This window comes from Geospiza fortis, unplaced genomic scaffold, assembly GCF_000277835.1.
Source record: "Geospiza fortis unplaced genomic scaffold, GeoFor_1.0 scaffold250, whole genome shotgun sequence".
NCBI lineage: Eukaryota > Metazoa > Chordata > Aves > Passeriformes > Thraupidae > Geospiza > Geospiza fortis.
This window is the reverse complement of record NW_005054696.1, coordinates 55,777-72,197: the sequence shown is the minus strand read 5'-3', so window position 1 is coordinate 72,197 and position 16,421 is coordinate 55,777. Positions and strand designations below refer to the sequence as shown.

Genomic DNA, 16,421 nt, shown 5'->3' with positions numbered 1-16,421 from the left:
CAGGTCCAGACGCCTCGTAAACACCGACTCCAGCACGTCCCTGGGCAGCCTGTTCCAATGCCTGACCACCCTGGTAGTGATTTTTATTTTCTAATCTCTAATCTGAACTGCCCTGTCTCAGCTGGGCCATTTGCTCTTGTCCTCCCAGCAGAAGAGACCGAGCCCAGCTGGCTGCGCCCTCCTGTCAGGTGGCGATAGTGATGAGGTCCTCCCTGAGCCTCCTCTTCTCCAGGCTGAACGCCCCCAGCTCCCTCAGTCGCTCCTCGGGTGTTTTCCAGACCCTTCACCAACCTTGCTGCCCTTTGCTGGACACGCTCCAGCCCCTCAATGTGCTTTTTAAAGTGAGGGACCCAGAACTGAATGCAGCCTCACCAATGCTGAGTACAAAGGGATGATCACTTCTCTGGTCCCCTATCCTTCCGTAATTCTAGATTAACATCACTTCTCATTCTCAGTGGGTGATGCATTTCTCAATGTGCCCGAACTTGGCACACGGTGTGATTCTGGGGCTGCCCTGTGCATGAGGAGACCTCATTAATGTGTATAAATATCTACAGGGGGGATGCCAAGATGCTCTTAGTGGTGCCAGCCACTGGGAGGACATCTACGGGAGGTTCCACATGAATAGAAGGAAGAACTTTACTGTGCAGTGATCAAGCACTGGAACAGATTGCCCAGAGAGGTTGTGGAGTCTCCCTGGGCAGACATCCCAGACCTGCCTGGTTACAAAGCAAGGCCATGTTCTGAAATGGCCCTGCTTGAGCAGGGAGGTGGCACCAGATGACCCTCTGTGCTCCCTTCCAACCCCACCCATTCTGTTATTCTGTGCAGGGCCACAAGTTGGATCCCTTGTGGATCCATTCCAACTCAGGATATTCTGTAATTCTGTGAACTTCTGCCTTTCCTCTTAACATGACCATTTTGCCCATGTGTCCCTGTAAGGTGACAGTGGTCACTGCCTGCCCATGGCCTCCTGGGTTCCTTAGTCCTTAGAACCTCCAAGGCCGTCAGGATCACACCTGGAAGAGGAGCAGATGTTTGGAAGTGGCTGGATAACAATGCCAGCTGGAGTGTTTTCATCCAGACAGCAGTGAATTCCCTCCAGGATGACAAGCAGCCACAAGGTGCCTCAGCCCACCAAAGGCTCCTATGGTAGGGGCTCTTCCACTGCCTGTCCCCTCTGCCACCCTCCCAAAGGTGTTCCCAGGCATCCCAAAGGCCAGGAATCTGTCTCCCTAAACATGACAGTCAGAGCATGCCCGTGCACCAGACGTGTCTGTGAAACTCAGCAAAATTCCTGCTAGAAGCAGCCAACTTTTGGAATCTTCTTAAATGAATTTTATTGTTCCTGTGGCACGTGGTAGGAAGGGCATCCAGGAAAGGGGCAGCATGGAAGGCAGGGGTGTCAGCCAGGCTGCTGTCTGTGAGCTTCCAGAAGGTGTGTGTGCTCTGGGAGACATGGAAGAATTGGGGTGGCAGAGAGCAGGCCCCCACATTCCAGGAGGGCATCATTCCTGGGGCACAAAAACCCCCATCCCTTGTCCTTGCCCAGGTGGACATGTGCTGGCTGCTCTGCAGGGCCTGGAAAACTCTGGGCATGCTGGGCCTGGCTCATATTGCCCCCAGCATCTGGAGAAATGTGCAGAAAAACCAGAGATGGGCAAGCAATCTAAGCCAGTCCCACAGGAAGGAACGGGTTTGGGGGTGCAGGTAAGGCCTGGCCCTGTCATTCCCAGGGATGGGGACAGCCAGCTTCACATTCCACGAGGACAGACTGCCAGGCAAAGTGCACCTTCCCCTGTTCCCAACTGCACAAGATGAGGGCCAAAGCCGTGGTGATGCTCAGGACCAAAACCATGATGCTGACGTTTGGGGCCACCAGGTTTTTGTATCACCTTTACCTGCAGGAGCTCCAGCACCAGCACTAGCAGAGGAAAAGGGCAGAAGGAGTTTGGAAATCCCGTTGAGGAAGGATATGGCTTAGAGCCAAACTCAGAAGAAGGGATAAAGCTCCTCTCCCAGCTGAGAAATATTTCAAATTCACAGACTGGCTGAGGTCAGAAGGCTCCTGGCAGCTCAGTTTGTCCAAGCCAATGCTCAGGTGGGGTTGTCTCAAAGCAGTTGCCCATGAACTTCTGCAGTTTTGATATCTCCAAGAAAGAAACTCCACAACCCCTCTGGACAAGCTGTCAGTGCTCCATTACTCTCCCAGCAGATGTTTCCTGATGTTCAGAGGGAACCCCTTCTTTTTCAGGCTGTGTCCATGTCCAACCACTGGCTGTCTTTTCACCCTCCCTCCTGTTATTTTTATACATTAATAGGATTCCCCCTCAGCCTCCTCCAGTCTGAACAATCCCACATGTCCTAATCTTTCCCCACAGGAGAGATCTTCCAATCCCTTCATCATCAATGGACTCTCACCAGTAGCTCCTGTACTGGAGAGCCCAGAACTGGACACAGCACTCAGGTGTGGCTTCATCTGAGCAGAGGGGATCACCCTAACCCAAAACTTCCCCTAAAGCAAGCCCAGCATGCCATTAACCCTCTGCTAATGGACAGCCAGGACCCTGACAGCCTTCCCTGTGCATTCCAGGTGTCCCAGCACGTACTACCACGTGGGATCATTCTTCCCCAAGTGCAAGACTTTGCAATTCCCTTTGCAGAACATCAAAACGTTTCTGTCAGCCCATTTCTCCATCATGCAGGTCTTCAATGAAGGTGTCAGATGGGCTGGACCTAGTGACACAAGTTGCTGGTTTTCCACCAGACCTCACACCACTGATCACCACAATCTGGGACCAGTCTTTCAGCCAGTTTTCCATCTACCTCTGGGTTTATCCAGCCTGTACATCACCACTACCAGGAGGTCACAGGAGATCCTACCAAATGCCTGACTCAAGCCAAGGCAGAGAACATGCCCTGCTCTTCCCTCACCCACCCAGGCAGTCATTCCTTCAGAGGGTTATCAGATCCTTTAAGCCTGACTTCCCCTTTTTGCATCCATGCTGACATCAAGTGTTTTGCCAGAAATCCCTTTGCCAAAAGTGTCCCCTTGCCTGACACCCCCTGGTGCTAATGCCACCCTGCCTGTGAGGGCTTTTGATGACTGTCACTTATTCAAGGCACTGGGAAGGGCTGAATTTGTCCAGCTCTGCTGTTCTGAGAGCACCCCAAGCACCAGGACTTGCTGAGGGTGTGACAGACTGAGTCTTGAGGCATTTTGGGGTGCATGTGTGTGAAGGGGCAGGTCAGGCCTTGCCCTGGTGAGGCAATGCCCTGCTCTGCACATTCCCCATCCCTACAGTGTGTATCCCAGCCCTGAGGGGCTGCCAATCCCTGGCACAGCAGAGGCAATGCTCCACACCTGCCCCTGCAGCCCAACCAAGCTCCCCAGTGGCCAAATGACTGGAAAACCCACCTGGGGCAAGGGCTCAGGATGGCTAAGGAGTAGCTAAAGCTGAACTCGAGGTGAGCACAAGTCTTGACCCTATCTCCTCTTGGAGTTTTCATCAAAAGGAACACCTCTGGAACCCAGGAGGGTGTACCTATATGTGTCCTTTTCTCTATCTTCTTGCTTTCTTCTTTAATTCCCTCCTCTTGGAAGTCATCAACAATTTAAAATGGAATGGGCTTAAAGTTTGCAAAGTTGAACGGGCCAATTTAATGCTCTGAGGTAGGTGTTTTATGTTTAATTGTGCTACTCTAAACCTTTAGTCAGTTCTTTGATTTTCTAAATTTGCCAGCAAGGTCTTTTTGGTTGTTTTCACCTCTCGAGAGTACCGTGTCAGTATTTCTCCTGTGCATCTAAAGCAGAGCACATCAACAACCACCAGCCCTTTTAAAGCCTTGTCAGGTGAGTTTTTTGGGGCCTTACAGTGGGGGAAACCAGCCAAAAGCCAGAGCTGCTGCCTCCTTCTTCACCAAGGGACTGATCTGTGCCAGCAGCTTTGCTCCACGTCTGGCTTAGACTTGCAGGACTAAGACAAGGTTGGCCAAGCCTGCTTCTATCCTGGGACTGCAGTCAGTACCAAACAGGAGACAACACCAGCATCCATTTATTCTGTCTTTATTCACTGGGGAGAGGAGGCCAGTATTTTTACCTTGTCTTCTGCATGAACCCTGAGAAGCCTCACCAGTTCTGCAGAGCTTTGGTCCCTCTTACCTACACAGAATCAGCCCTTGGTCATGGCAAAGCTGACGTGCCTGGAGGAGTGCTGGCTCACAGGGAGAGAGATACAAGGCTGCCTCATCACAGAGCAAGAAGGAATGAGTGTGCCCCAGCAGCAGTCACTGGGGGAATGTGTTTCCTCTCTTGTTCTGTCCAGGATTTGATCCCAGCTCACATCAGGCTGGAGAGCAATGGAGCATGGTCCATTAAACTCTTAACCACAGAGCAAAACCAATGCTCTGGAAAGACTGAAAGAACCATGAAGGAGCAAGGCTAAGGGTCTCTGCTCCAAGCTTTGTGGGATACCTGTAAAATTTTGGGTTTAGTAGGGCAAGTCAGTCTTAGCAGCACTGGCAGAAGGATCTTTGCTGGCCACCATCCCACCAAACCCCCTCCACTGGCTCCCACCAAGCCCCTGCCCCAGCCACACTGCCCCATTTTGCAGTGGGACTCTCCAGGCATCCCTAAATCTGCAGTACAAGCCCACCAGGCCCCTCTGGACATGGCTGTTGTAGCACCACCAGATTAGGCAGGACTAACTCTCCCTGGGCAAGGGAGGGCACTGCTGGGGGACAACAGACTGCAGGGACAGTGGTGTCCTCCCCCAGGACAGTGAAAGGGACACAGGCAGGCTCTGAAAACAGGGAGCAGGGGACTGCTGGGCACCCAGTTTCACACTGCCCAGGTGGGACCTGTGGATGGTCCCACATGAGGATGGCAAAGCAGCCCAGAGACCACTACACATTGCTGAACCCCTCAGAAAGGCAGCTCAGCAGCTGCCTTTGGTCAGCCATTGGCCCTTTCTTTCAGAAGAGGCTGGTTGTCCCTTAACCATACCTCATAAACCCCAGAATCCCCCACACAAGAGCAAAACCCATCCAAGTGAGGAATGAGACACACCTCAGACCTGCAGGCCAACCTCCAGGCAGGTCAGCCCAGGGTCAACTAACAGTGCCACCAAGCTCCAGAGGGGCTGAAGATATCCCCACACAATCCAGGCACTGAGACTGCTAAAAAGGCTGTGTTTATATGGCCACATACCCAGCAGGTCCTCACTGCAGGGTGTGGCAGCAGCCCCACACCTGTGGTGGGCAGGGATGTCAGGCACAGAACGGGATGCTGTTGAAAGGCTGAGACTTGGAGCTGCAGAGAGACAGGGAGAGATACTCCCCATCATTCTCCCTGAAGCACTGTGCAGCACCTGCCAGCCAAAACCAGGCTGCTTGCACCTGAACAGCAATGGTAGGAAGAGACAAACCCAAGCCAGGTGTAACACTCAGGCCACACTCTGTTGAAAGGCTGAGACTCAGAGCTGCAGAGAGACAGGGAGAGATCATTCCCCATCATTCTCCCTGATTCCCCATCATTCTCCCAGCTGCCAGAAGCACTGTGCAGCACCTGCCAGCTAGAACCAGGCTGATTGCCCCTGAACAGCAATGGTAGGAAGAGACAAACCCAAGCCAGGTGTAACACTCAGGCCACGCTCTGTTGAAAGGCTGAGACTCGGAGCTGCAGAGAGACAAGGGGAGATCATTCCCCATCATTCTCCCTGAAGCACTGCCAGCCAAAACCAGGCTGCTTGCACCTGAACAGCAATGGTAGGAAGAGACAAACCCAAGCCAGGTGTAACACTCAAGCTGCCCAGGATGGACACCACCACAGTTCTTCCTTCCTTATTGAGTTTGAGGTGAAGTTCCTGACACCAACACCTCCTAGGATCCCCTTTTCCCCACTCCCTCCCAGCAACACTGAGCCTGGCAAATACCTTACAGCAATTAATTTTACGTTATTCTGCATTTACGCAAAAATAGAGCAATTCTATATTTATAGAGGTTTATAGCCGGATCCGTGCTGGAGGAGTTATCGAGCAAGGCCGGGAGCTGAGGGTGGTCCAGGCTCCCGAGCAACCGGCTGCTTCTCGTTGGGCAACTCCAACATACAAAATTAAAGGCATTCGTCTCCGTCTGGTTTCTTAAATAGATAAGGGGGGAACGAGTGGACAGTATGTACAGAGGGGCCGTGCTGGCCTCGGCTCTGCCCAGGTCAGTGGGGCCGGCTGCTGGACTCTGAGGGCTGCCGCTGGCGCGGGGGAGTGTAGCCATTCAGGTACCCGTTGCTCTGGCGTTTGCTGAGTCCTCCGTTAAGAATGTCCTGGATGTGCTGCACTATCAGGTTTATGGCCACTGCGAGCAAAAGGGGGAGACAGGGTGTTAGGATGGCTGCAAAAATCAAGCAGAAGTGAGGGAGGGTTGTGACCCTGCTGTCCCTCCCATTGCTGTCCCCTCCTATTTCCCCCTGGGACCTGATCCCTCTGCCCCTCAAGCCAGGATGCCCAGGCTGAATCCAGTCAGAGTGGTCAGGCTGACCTCAGCCAGGACACATTGGCTGATTCCAGCCAGGACACTCAGGCTGACCCCAGCCTGGCTGACCCAGCTGCACATTGCCTTTTGTATGAGATGAACCAAGAATTGGCCTGGAGGTACTACAGGAAGACAAACTCCCAGTCAATAATGCTCCAAGCAGGAGCAAAGGGAATAGGGCACACCTGTGGTAGCAGCACTCTCTTGGCAGTGCTGCTCTCAGGCAGTGGCCTGAGTCCCCTCTGGGGCAGGTCCTGCCAGCTCCAACCTAACTCCACTGCAGCAGCAACAGCCCAAGTCTGGCTGCCAGGGCAGAGCAGCAGGGCCTGGGTGCTTACCTTCATTATCTGCTCCTCTGGGAATGATCACATCAGCGTATTTCTTGGTCTGGGAGGAGAGAGAGCACTTTGTTACAGGGAAAAAGTGGAGAGACAGCGGGCTGGGGCATTGTCTCTGCTCCCTAGGGCAGCTCTTTGCCCTCCCCAGACCCTCTGGGAGAGATGTCATTGCTGATAATACATTTTGGATGCTCTTATTTGTGTTCTGCTCTGTTTCAAGGGCCATGCTTTGTGCCCTGACTCCGTTTTCATGAGCTCATACAGAAGCCAGTAAGAGGCACCCTGAACAAAACCTGCAATTAAAAAGCCTCATAATCACAGGACTCCAGCAGCTGATGCTCTTGGGAACATCCTTCCCCCTGAATCCACCTCAGACTTGCTCCAAGAGCACGAGCTGGCGTGCCTGGGCACAGCCACCAGATCTGCCTGGGAAGGGGGGAGAATTCTCTACCACACCACTTGCAAAGGTGTGATTCAGGACACCACTCCTGATCTAGATTCCCCTGCAGGTGCCAGTCTCAGTCTCCTCCCCGTTTGTGGCAGTTTTACAGCTGACAGCCAAACCCCACCAAGCCAGCTGGGTTGATGGGTGTCATCTGACACCTCCAAGTGCTTCCAGACATATCAAAAACCACCAGGATATGCTGGACCATTTCAGTACTGGACCACTTGGCTCAGAGCTGCTTTAGGAGTCAAATAACAGCAGCAGTGGGTGCTGAGCCTGCACTTGCTCTGCAGTTCAGCCAACACCAGGTTGGAAGTGGGAGCAGACCATTGCAAAGCTGTGGGTAGAAACAAGGCAGTTCTGTGCCCTCCTTGTTTCACACTTCATTCTCCTACAGACTCTTCATCAGAAGAGCCTGATGCAGCATCTGCTGCTCTGAAAAACTGTGGATTTATCTTGCTGGGGGCTTGCAAGAAGAGCAGCCTTGCAAGCTGGACCTGCCTCTCAGGAAAAGCCTTTCTGGGCTTTGCAATTGGTCCCCAGAGCCACAGCTGAGTGAAACTGAAAAAAGGGAGCTGTGCAAGAGCCAGGAAAAGATCTTGTAGCACAGAATCAGCCCCTCTTAAGGTAAGGGGCAGAGCTGACCAGACAGACAGGCATAGGGATGCTCCCAAGGTGGGAGGCACAGCTTAATTCCTGCCTGTGGTGCTGCCCAGCAGTTCCCAGGTTTCAGGACTCTGCTAGCTCACTTCCTCCAGAATAAAAAAATAATCCTCATATAAAAACAAAAAAATCCTCATATACCACATCAGCTTGAAAAGCCTTGAGAAGCAAGGCACGGGCTGCTCTCCATGAGAGCCAGGAAAGGTGCACAATGACTGATGCTGCAAACATGTTATTTCCATACTGCAAGGCTGCAGTAAATTCCCTCACACAGTCCCTGCCTGCCAGGCAGCCTTGCCTCTGTTATCAGCTCCCAGAGGAGCTTCCTCTCTCCGGGCAGGCCTTGTCCCCCATGCCACACAGCAGCCGGGAAATGCAGCCTGCAGGGCCACATCCCACTGCACAGACAGAAGGAAGAAGCTGCCCTGCTCTCCCAAGCACGAAGGCAGCAGCACTGCAGGGTGAAAAGGGCAGGCAGCACAGCCCAAAAGAGGAGGCAGACACAGCAAACACTGCCTGGGGGCAGAGACCTCCCATTCCCCAGCTAAATACAGCCAAGGATCCTCCCTGCCAGGCTGAGCTGCCCAGTGGTTTGTAAGCCCTTGCACAAGGAGGGATTCCTCTGGCCATGCTGCCTTCCCAAAGGGAAGGGTGATCTCACCAGGAAGGCAGTGGCTGTATAAACAGTCCCCACCACAGCCTGCCCTGGCAGAGCCTGCAGAGAGCGAGGAAGGCACAGGGGGCAGATGTGAGCTCTGGGCAGGCACGAAGTGCTCCTGTTCCAGCACTCCCATGGGGGCACTCCCCTGACTCACCGGCAGGCAGAACTCCTCGAAGGCAGGCTTGACAAAGGTGATGTACTGAGACAGGATCTGCTCCAGGTCCCTGCCTCGCTCGCTGATGTCTCGGAGCACTGAGGGGAAGGTGGAAGGCACAGTCAGGAGCTGAGGCACAACTCTCTCCACCCCTTTTCCCTTCAGTAAGTACAGCCTTTGGATGTTTTCCCTGAGATCTCTGTTCCTGCAAGCTGCTGTCCATGTGTCTGAGCACATCCCAGGCCAGCTCCATGCTTTTAACCTGCTTCCAAGTTTTCCTGGGAGCCAAGGGCTGGCTGACCTGGCCAAGGGCTTTTCTTGGCCCCCTTCTCAGCTCTGCATGCACATTCCAGCTGTAACCAGTGCCAGCCCAGTCCTGAGTGCTGCCAGCCTCAGGCTCTGCCTCCCTCCTGTCACTCTATCCTGCCTGACTGGGCATTCTCTGCCATCCCAGTGCAGAGGTGCCCAAAGAATAGAAAATCAGTGGGGTTCAGCCACACACACACATTAGGGCACAGTTCAACTTAAATCTGCAGAGGTGGAGAGGGTAAAGCTCACCCACCTGCACAGCTCTGCCAGGCTCCTTGTGCTGTCCCCAGCTGGTAGGAGAACCAGAGGTGAGGGGGTCAGCTCAGGAGGAAGCCCAAAGGCAGGAGAGCAAACTGGCCTGCTGCTTGTTCTGCCACTCAGGCCTTCCACCCTGTTTGCACGAGCTTTGGGCCAGTGCCATCCCCAGTCTGACGCCACTTCAGTGTGGAGCAGCCCTGTGGCTGAGCAGACAGCTCTTGGCTGTCCCCAGGGGGCTGCTGGCTTTTCCCCAGCATGTGAGTGCCTGGCACTGGCTTTGGAATGAGCCTTCCCTCGTGTCCCAGGCAGAGCCAAGGCACAGCACTGCCCTGCCAGCCTGCCTGACCTGCTGGGCAGCACTGCCTGTGTTTTCTCAGGGCCAGGACACTGCTGCTCTGGCACTGCCCCCATGGCTCTGTTTGCCCTTGGCCAGCAGCTTCACAGGGTGGCCTTTCACAGCCCTGCAGGGGGAAGCGATGGGGAAAAAGGGCTGGCAGCAGGATGGGAACCAGCAGCAGCTTCTCCAGAGAGCAGGAGCGAGCCCCAGCTTGAAGAACACAGAAAAAGAGGCAGGGAAAATACAACACTTTTGTTTCCCAGCTCCCACACCTTATTTGCTAGGGTGCAGGAGGCCTGTGAGCTGGGCAGGGGCTGGTCCTGACAGGGCAAAGCTCTCCTGCCTCTTCCCAGGGCAGGATAATCACCCCACACACAAACACAGGTCAAACACTTGCTGCTGGTACCTGGCCCCAAAGCAGCAGGTCCCAGGTAAAAGCACACACCCTGTCCTGAGGGATTGCTGGCAGGGCAGGCAAACATCCCAAGGACAGACTGGCACCTCTCTGAAGCCAGCAAGTCCAAACTCAAACTGGACCTAAAACGTGCATGTGACACTGGACCTGGTTTCTTTTTTAGGGAAACTGGCCAAGGACAGGGCAGTGAGGGAGCTTAGCCACAATGAGGTCCCTGAGCCCCATGGATCCCTGCCTGAGGCACCTGGCAGACCTTGCCCCTTGCACTCTGCTAGCAGAACTTCTGGGCACAGGTGCTGAGATGGGCACAGTGTGAGCTGCACACACTGAACCCCAGCGCTACTGATTAACTGAGCTGTCAGCTGCACTTCTGCTGCTCAGCTCCTGCTGCTGCCCAGCTGAAAACCCAACTGCTGCAACCCTTCAGGGCTTCTGGGACAGAGAGATGACTCAGGGCCACATCACAACACAAGAGCCCAACTTTGGCAATGAGCTGCCTCCAGCCATGTTCCAGGGACATGATTATACCTTTGGCACCTCTCACACAGGCTCTCCTTTCCCAGAAATGACAGGCAGACATGCAGTAAACAGATTTGATGCTGCAGTGGTCCTACCAACTGCTGATGGCAGGGAAATGGCCAGTTTTCTAGCAGGAGAACAATGAGCTGCAGTAACTAGGAGACAGCAGCACCTCCACCAGCAAAGCTGCCCTCTGGCAAGTGGTTGATGGTGGGTGGGAGAAGTACAAGGCTCACAAGAGCAGTGTGAGCACAGCAGTGACCCCAAACTCCACACTACACACCACCTTCTCCTGTCCTGAATGACCACTAGGACAGATGGAGCCCAAAATCAGGGGCTAAATTAACTCAGTGAACACTCAGATCTGTTACAGGGGTGTTCCATAAAATAGGGGATTGATATTTGTGTGAAACACCAAAGGTGGGGAATGAGAATGGACAGCAGAGTGTGGGACCTGAGCATGATTTAAGTGGTTTGGAATAAGGGCTGGAGTATGTGCTGGTTTTGGTGGGGATAGAGTTAAATTTCTTCACAGTGGCTGGTGTGGGGCTGTGTTTTGGATTTGTGCTGAAAACAGCGTAGATAACACAGGGATGTTTTTGTTATTGCTGAGCACTGCTCACACAGATCCAAGGCCTTTGCAGCTCCTCACCCCACCCCAGCAGTGGGGGCAGGGACACAGCTGGGACAGCTGACCCTGACTGACCCAAAGCACGTCCCACATGATGATAGAAAGCTGGGGGAAGGAGGAGGAAGGTGAGAGGAGACATTCAAAGTGATGGCATTTGTCTTCCCACATAACCATCACACACCACGGTGCCCTGCTTTCCTGGGGATGGCTGAACACCTGCCTGCCCACGGGAAGTGGTGACAAATTCCTCCTTTTGCTTGCCTTGTGGCTTCTGCTTTACTTCATAAACTGCCTCTGTCTCAGCCCACAAGTTTTCTCACTCTTACCCTTCTGATTCTCCCCCACCAGGGGAGGTTGAGCAGGAGCTGTGTGGGGCTGAGCTGCTGGCTGGGGTCACTGTCACCACCACAGTGTCCTACCCTGTGGCTGGGTGTAGCCCTGAGCTCCTGCACAGCATTTTAAGGGATCAGGGCTCACATTTTGGGACCCTGCACATCTCACATCTCCATGCAACTGACTGTGCTGTCACCTCCCTGGGTGAGTCATGCAAGAACAGCGGGCAGGGTCAAGAAGGATTGGTAAAAAGGACATGTTCATCAGTGCTGATGACATCCCAGCAGCTGAGGAGGCTCTGCATGTGTCTGACAGCAGGAGGGCAGGCAAGACCAGCTCCACTGCAGAGTGGAACATGCACACACACAGTCCCAGACTGACGCACTGAGACACGCTCCCCTCGTCACAGCGCAGAGCTCTGGCAGGGACTGCTCCTCTTCAGTCATCTTCTGCATCCCCAGGCACCCTGTGGAGCCTGTCAGAGCCAGCCAGGGGTAGCAACAGTTCAGACAGAAGTGAATTCTGCCCCAAGAGTCCCCAAATGGTTTTTTAGTCACCCGGGAGGTGCTGCATCAGTGACCCCACCCCTCAAGGCTGCTTAGAAACAAAGGACATCTCAAGTCATGCAGGCCCTGCAGTATGGGTGTCCCTCCCCACATCAGCTGGCACCCCACAGCCAAGCCAGCAGGACTTGGGGAGTCCTAGAGAGGGACATTTTGGTTTCTAGGGCTCTTTGCCCCCAAAGCCAGGTCCCACCCAGAGGCTCCATGCTGGGTTTGTACAACCAGACTCCCCATGTGCACCAAACGCCATCCTCAGAGCACAGCCACAGCCCAGGTCCTGAGTGGATCTATGAGGTTCTGACTGAACTGCCCAGATGCTCTGCTGTGCCCTCCCTTCCCTGCTGGCATCTGCTGACTGGCAGCAGCTGCTGCTCAGCTGCTGGCACTGGGCTGGTGCCACGGGGCCGTGCGAGGACACGGCACACTCAGCACTCATCAAAGGAGGAATCCCAGCCAAGGCAGCAAAAATCCCACTGAATCCCAAGAGACACACACAGAGCAAGCCACAAGCTGCCCTAGTGACACTCTGCACTGGGCAGGAAAAACTCCCCAGCTCTTCACAGCTTTGTGCCAGCCCTGCTCTGCTCACTGTCACTGCCTGTGTGCCCAGAGCAGTCAGGGGCATTGGTGTCCCTACTCACTGTATGACCAGCTGCCCAAAGCAGAGAGCAGTTAGGGGCATTTGTGTCCCTGCTCACTGCCACCTGCCTGTGTGCCCAGAGCAGTCAGGGGCATTTGTGTCCCTGCTGTCACTGCCTGTGTGACCAGAGCAGTCAGGGGCATTGGTGTCCCTGCTGTCACTGCCTGTGTGACCAGAGCAGTCAGGGGCATTGGTGTCCCTGCTGTCACTGCATGTGTGGCCAGAGCAGTCAGGGGCATTGGTGTCCCTGCTCACTGTGTTCCCAGCTGCCCAGAGCAGTCAGGAGCATTCCTGTCCCCGCTCACCTCTGCGGGACAGGCGGGTGTCAGCGTCCGTGTCCACGAAGAGCTTCATGCGGAACAGGTCCCTCACCTCCTGGCTGTAGAAGGCCAGGATGCCCTCAAAGAGCACCACGTCAGCAGGGTATACTGTCACCGTCTCCTCTTTCCTGGCATGGAAAGCACAGTCAGACCCTGCTGCTGGGGGAGGCTGGCCAGCACAAAGAGAGGTGGGGGGGAAACAGCTGTGCTCCTAAAGCACTGCTCCGACCCTGGGACACCACTGCTGCACCAGGGGGCAGGAGAGGAGAGAGAGGGGAGAGAGAGGGGAGACCTACCCCACCGCTGTGGAAGGGATCCAAGGCATACGTACGCTTCCTGGAAGGATAAACGGCAAAGCAGGAAGCACACCAGCCCTTCTCCCCCTACCTGGGCCAGCTGCTGCTCACAAGGGTTATGTGCCAAGCTAAAAAGCCCAGGAAAGCCTATGCAAGGGAACCTGCATGGCCAGCTCTGCTTCCTTGGGGAGCAGGCAGCACTTCCCTGACAGCACAGTGATTTTGTGGGAATCACAGCAGAGCCACACCGTCCACAACCAACACGGGCATGCAAAAACAAGCTGAACACAGGCAAGGGGAGTGGTACAGGAGCAGGAATTGTTGTCCTCCTCCTTTCCTGGCACTGCCAGGGTGTTTGAGGCTGGAGTGCTTGTTAAAGCTGCAAACACTGAGTTTATGGGGAGAGGAGGCATGGATGGGGAAGAGAAGGGAGGTTGTAACCCCCAGCACTGAAGTTTGGTTGTTGCTGGATGGCTACACAACTTTCCAGACCCTCAGCCTGTGCCTCCATCTGCCTGGGATGCTCCAACCCGGGGCTGGAGGAGTCAGGATGGGAACTTTGTGCTGGCAGGTTAGGCACCCAAGCAGAGGGCAGGAGTTTGGGGAGGGCAGGGCTGCCACAGGATGTTAGCAGAGGCACAGCAAGGCAGGAGCAGCTGTTAGACCTGGAGTGGGAGACAAAGTCATAGACAGGAATCTGGACCGTCTTCCCTTCTGTGATCTCTTTGAGCGTTTTCACGATCAGCTCGTTGTCAAAGGCATCTGAGGAGAGAGGAAACGTTACCCGAGGCAGCTTTGCAACCTCTCCCACCCACCAGATGCTGAGCTTTGCCCAAGCCAGAGTCGTTGGCACCTCACACTGGGGACAGACAGACACACAGACTTGGAGGAAAGCCCTGCACCTCCCCAGGGACCAAGCAAGGCCCAGCTGTGCCAGAGCCACGGGGCTCTGTGGCTCTGCACCAGCCTGGGATGTGGCCTGCAGAGATCAATACTGTCCTTGTGCAGCACTGCTGCCAGCCCAGGCACAGGAAGGCATCTCCTGCAGGGCTCCAGCCCTCAGACAGAGACTGCAGAGTGTTCCAGCACAGAGCTGCCACACAGACAGGGCTCTGTTTGCTCAGGGCTCGCTGCCTCTGGCCATTGTCCTCCTGGGGACCAAGGGACAGCAGCTCTGGAATTTCCCTGCCGAGCCCAGAGATGGTTCAAAGAGGCCCTGTTGTGGTAACAGGGCAGGGCCCCTCGGTGGAAGGGTTTGCAGAGCAGCTGCACAGCTGGTTCCCTCCTTGAGGGAGCTGCTGGCTCCAGGGACTCTGCCAGCCCAGATCTCTCTGGGGCCTGACTCAGCTGCACCAAAAACCAATCTGTTCCTTTGCTGCCTGCTCTAGGTGAAGGGTATTGGAACAAGATGACCTTTAAGGTCCCCTCTAACCCAAACTATTCAATGATTCTACAGTTCTGTGAAAACCTTGTTCAAACTGGGGGATGTTTTTGCAGGAAGAGGAGGGTCTTAAGGAGTATGAGGGTTTATAACCTGTTCTTTCTCATCCCAAACACTCCACCCTATTTCTGTCCCAAGAAAGATGGGGGGATGACACACAGGTGGTCCCAGCCACAAGAGCTTAACTAAGCCATCCCATGAGGATTCAGAGCCCCAGTGTCCTTGCAGGCTCTTTGCTGCTGCAGCTGGGGCTCCCACTCCATCCCTGTCCCCACAGAGCTGCTCTCCACTCACCTGGGTGGTCAAAATTGAACTGGCCTTTGAGTGCTTTGGATTTCTGCTCTGAGGTGAGGACCCTGTAGAAGCTGTCTTGGCTCACGATCACCACCTGCTTCTGGCGATAATCCACCTCGTTCTGGCCCAGCAGCTGCACAATCTTGGAGCACACTGAGGACTGGGAAAGGAATAGCAAAGGAGGCACATCAGCAGCAAGTTACATCTGAGCAGCACAGGGAGGACTGTGGTAGTGTTCCCAGGGGTCCCAGGATGAGGGAAGAGATGAGAATCTTGACTCCATGTTTCAGAAGGCTGATTTATTATTTTATTATATATATTATATAAAAAAAAATATATACTAAAACTACACTAAAAGAATAGAAGAAAGGATTCTATCAGAAGGCTAGCAAGGAATAGAATGATAATAAAAACTTGTGACTGACCAGAGAGTCCAAGACAGCCGGACTGTGATTGGCCATTAATTAAAAACAACCACATGAGATCAATCAAAGATGCACCTGTTGCATTCCACAGCAGCAGATAATTATTGTTTTTCTTTTCCTCTGAGGCCTCTCAGGAGAAAAAATCCTAACAAAAGGATTTTTCATAAAATATGTCTGTGACAGAGGATGTCTCCAGGTAACACCCCTGCCTGCTCGCTGCACCTCCAGCCAAGAGGCTGTGGTTTTCCCAAAGCCACTGAGGGAGAAGTGCTCCAGAGGCATCACCATGGTACCCTTTAGTGTGACAGCAGCATCAAGTTTGCTGCCTGCCACCCTCTCCTCCGCCCCTATACCCTGCCCACAGCTCCTATTCTGGGCACAAGTGGCAGCAGAAAAACAGCTGGCTCCTGCCTGGGTTCAGCCACATGCCATGGGGCCCCCAGGCACTCCAGCATGCCAGGCAGCTCCCCTGGGGCACTTTCTCCTTCAGAAAGCAGTCCTGGCTCCTCCAGCTCTGCACCATCCCAGAAACCCCACCAGAGCATGAGGGAGAGCAAACAAAGCCCAGGATGGGAAGGGATGAGGAGGAGAGCCCGTGGGACTTTATCAGGGATCTGTGCCACAGCTGCCAGGGCTGGGAGGAGCCAGCACATCCTGGTGCCTGCTGGCACGGGAGGCTGGGGCACTGCAGAGTCAGCAGCTGAGGAGCCACGTGAGCCTGGCTGCTGGCACGGGGAGCAGGCACCTGGCAGTGCCCACAGAGCAAGCTGGGACAGGGCGGCTGGCACCGGCTCTGCTGGCACCAGGGCACGGCCACCACTGCCACCGGACACAGAGTGGGCTCGGGGGGC

The 16,421-nt window shown here is 54.5% G+C and overlaps 1 protein-coding gene across 1 annotated transcript; it reads right to left on the bottom strand.

The window, feature by feature from the left end:
- Positions 1-4,050: 4,050 nt before the first annotated feature.
- UCK2 (uridine-cytidine kinase 2) lies at positions 4,051-15,858 on the bottom strand. Its single transcript, XM_014311231.2, has 7 exons — positions 15,793-15,858; positions 15,146-15,305; positions 14,076-14,172; positions 13,100-13,242; positions 8,790-8,887; positions 6,867-6,915; positions 4,051-6,351 (listed from the first exon to the last, which is right to left on the bottom strand). The coding sequence occupies exons 1-7, from the start codon at positions 15,856-15,858 to the stop codon at positions 6,212-6,214; spliced, it is 753 nt and encodes a 250-aa protein (XP_014166706.1). The 3' UTR covers positions 4,051-6,211.
- Between the last annotated feature and the right edge of the window lie 563 nt (positions 15,859-16,421).

What these genes read in the sequence shown, in the direction of transcription:
- UCK2 (XM_014311231.2), bottom strand. Translation starts at nt 15,858, where the DNA reads ATGGTGATGCCTCTGGAGCACTTCTCCCTCAGTGGCTTTGGGAAAACC. An exon ending in CCACAGCCTCTTGGCTGGAG is followed by an intron (nt 15,306 to 15,792) that starts GTGCAGCGAGCA and finishes TTCCTTTCCCAG; the next exon opens with TCCTCAGTGTGCTCCAAGAT. An exon ending in CACCCGCCTGTCCCGCAGAG is followed by an intron (nt 8,888 to 13,099) that starts GTGAGCGGGGAC and finishes CCTTCCCCTCAG; the next exon opens with TGCTCCGAGACATCAGCGAG.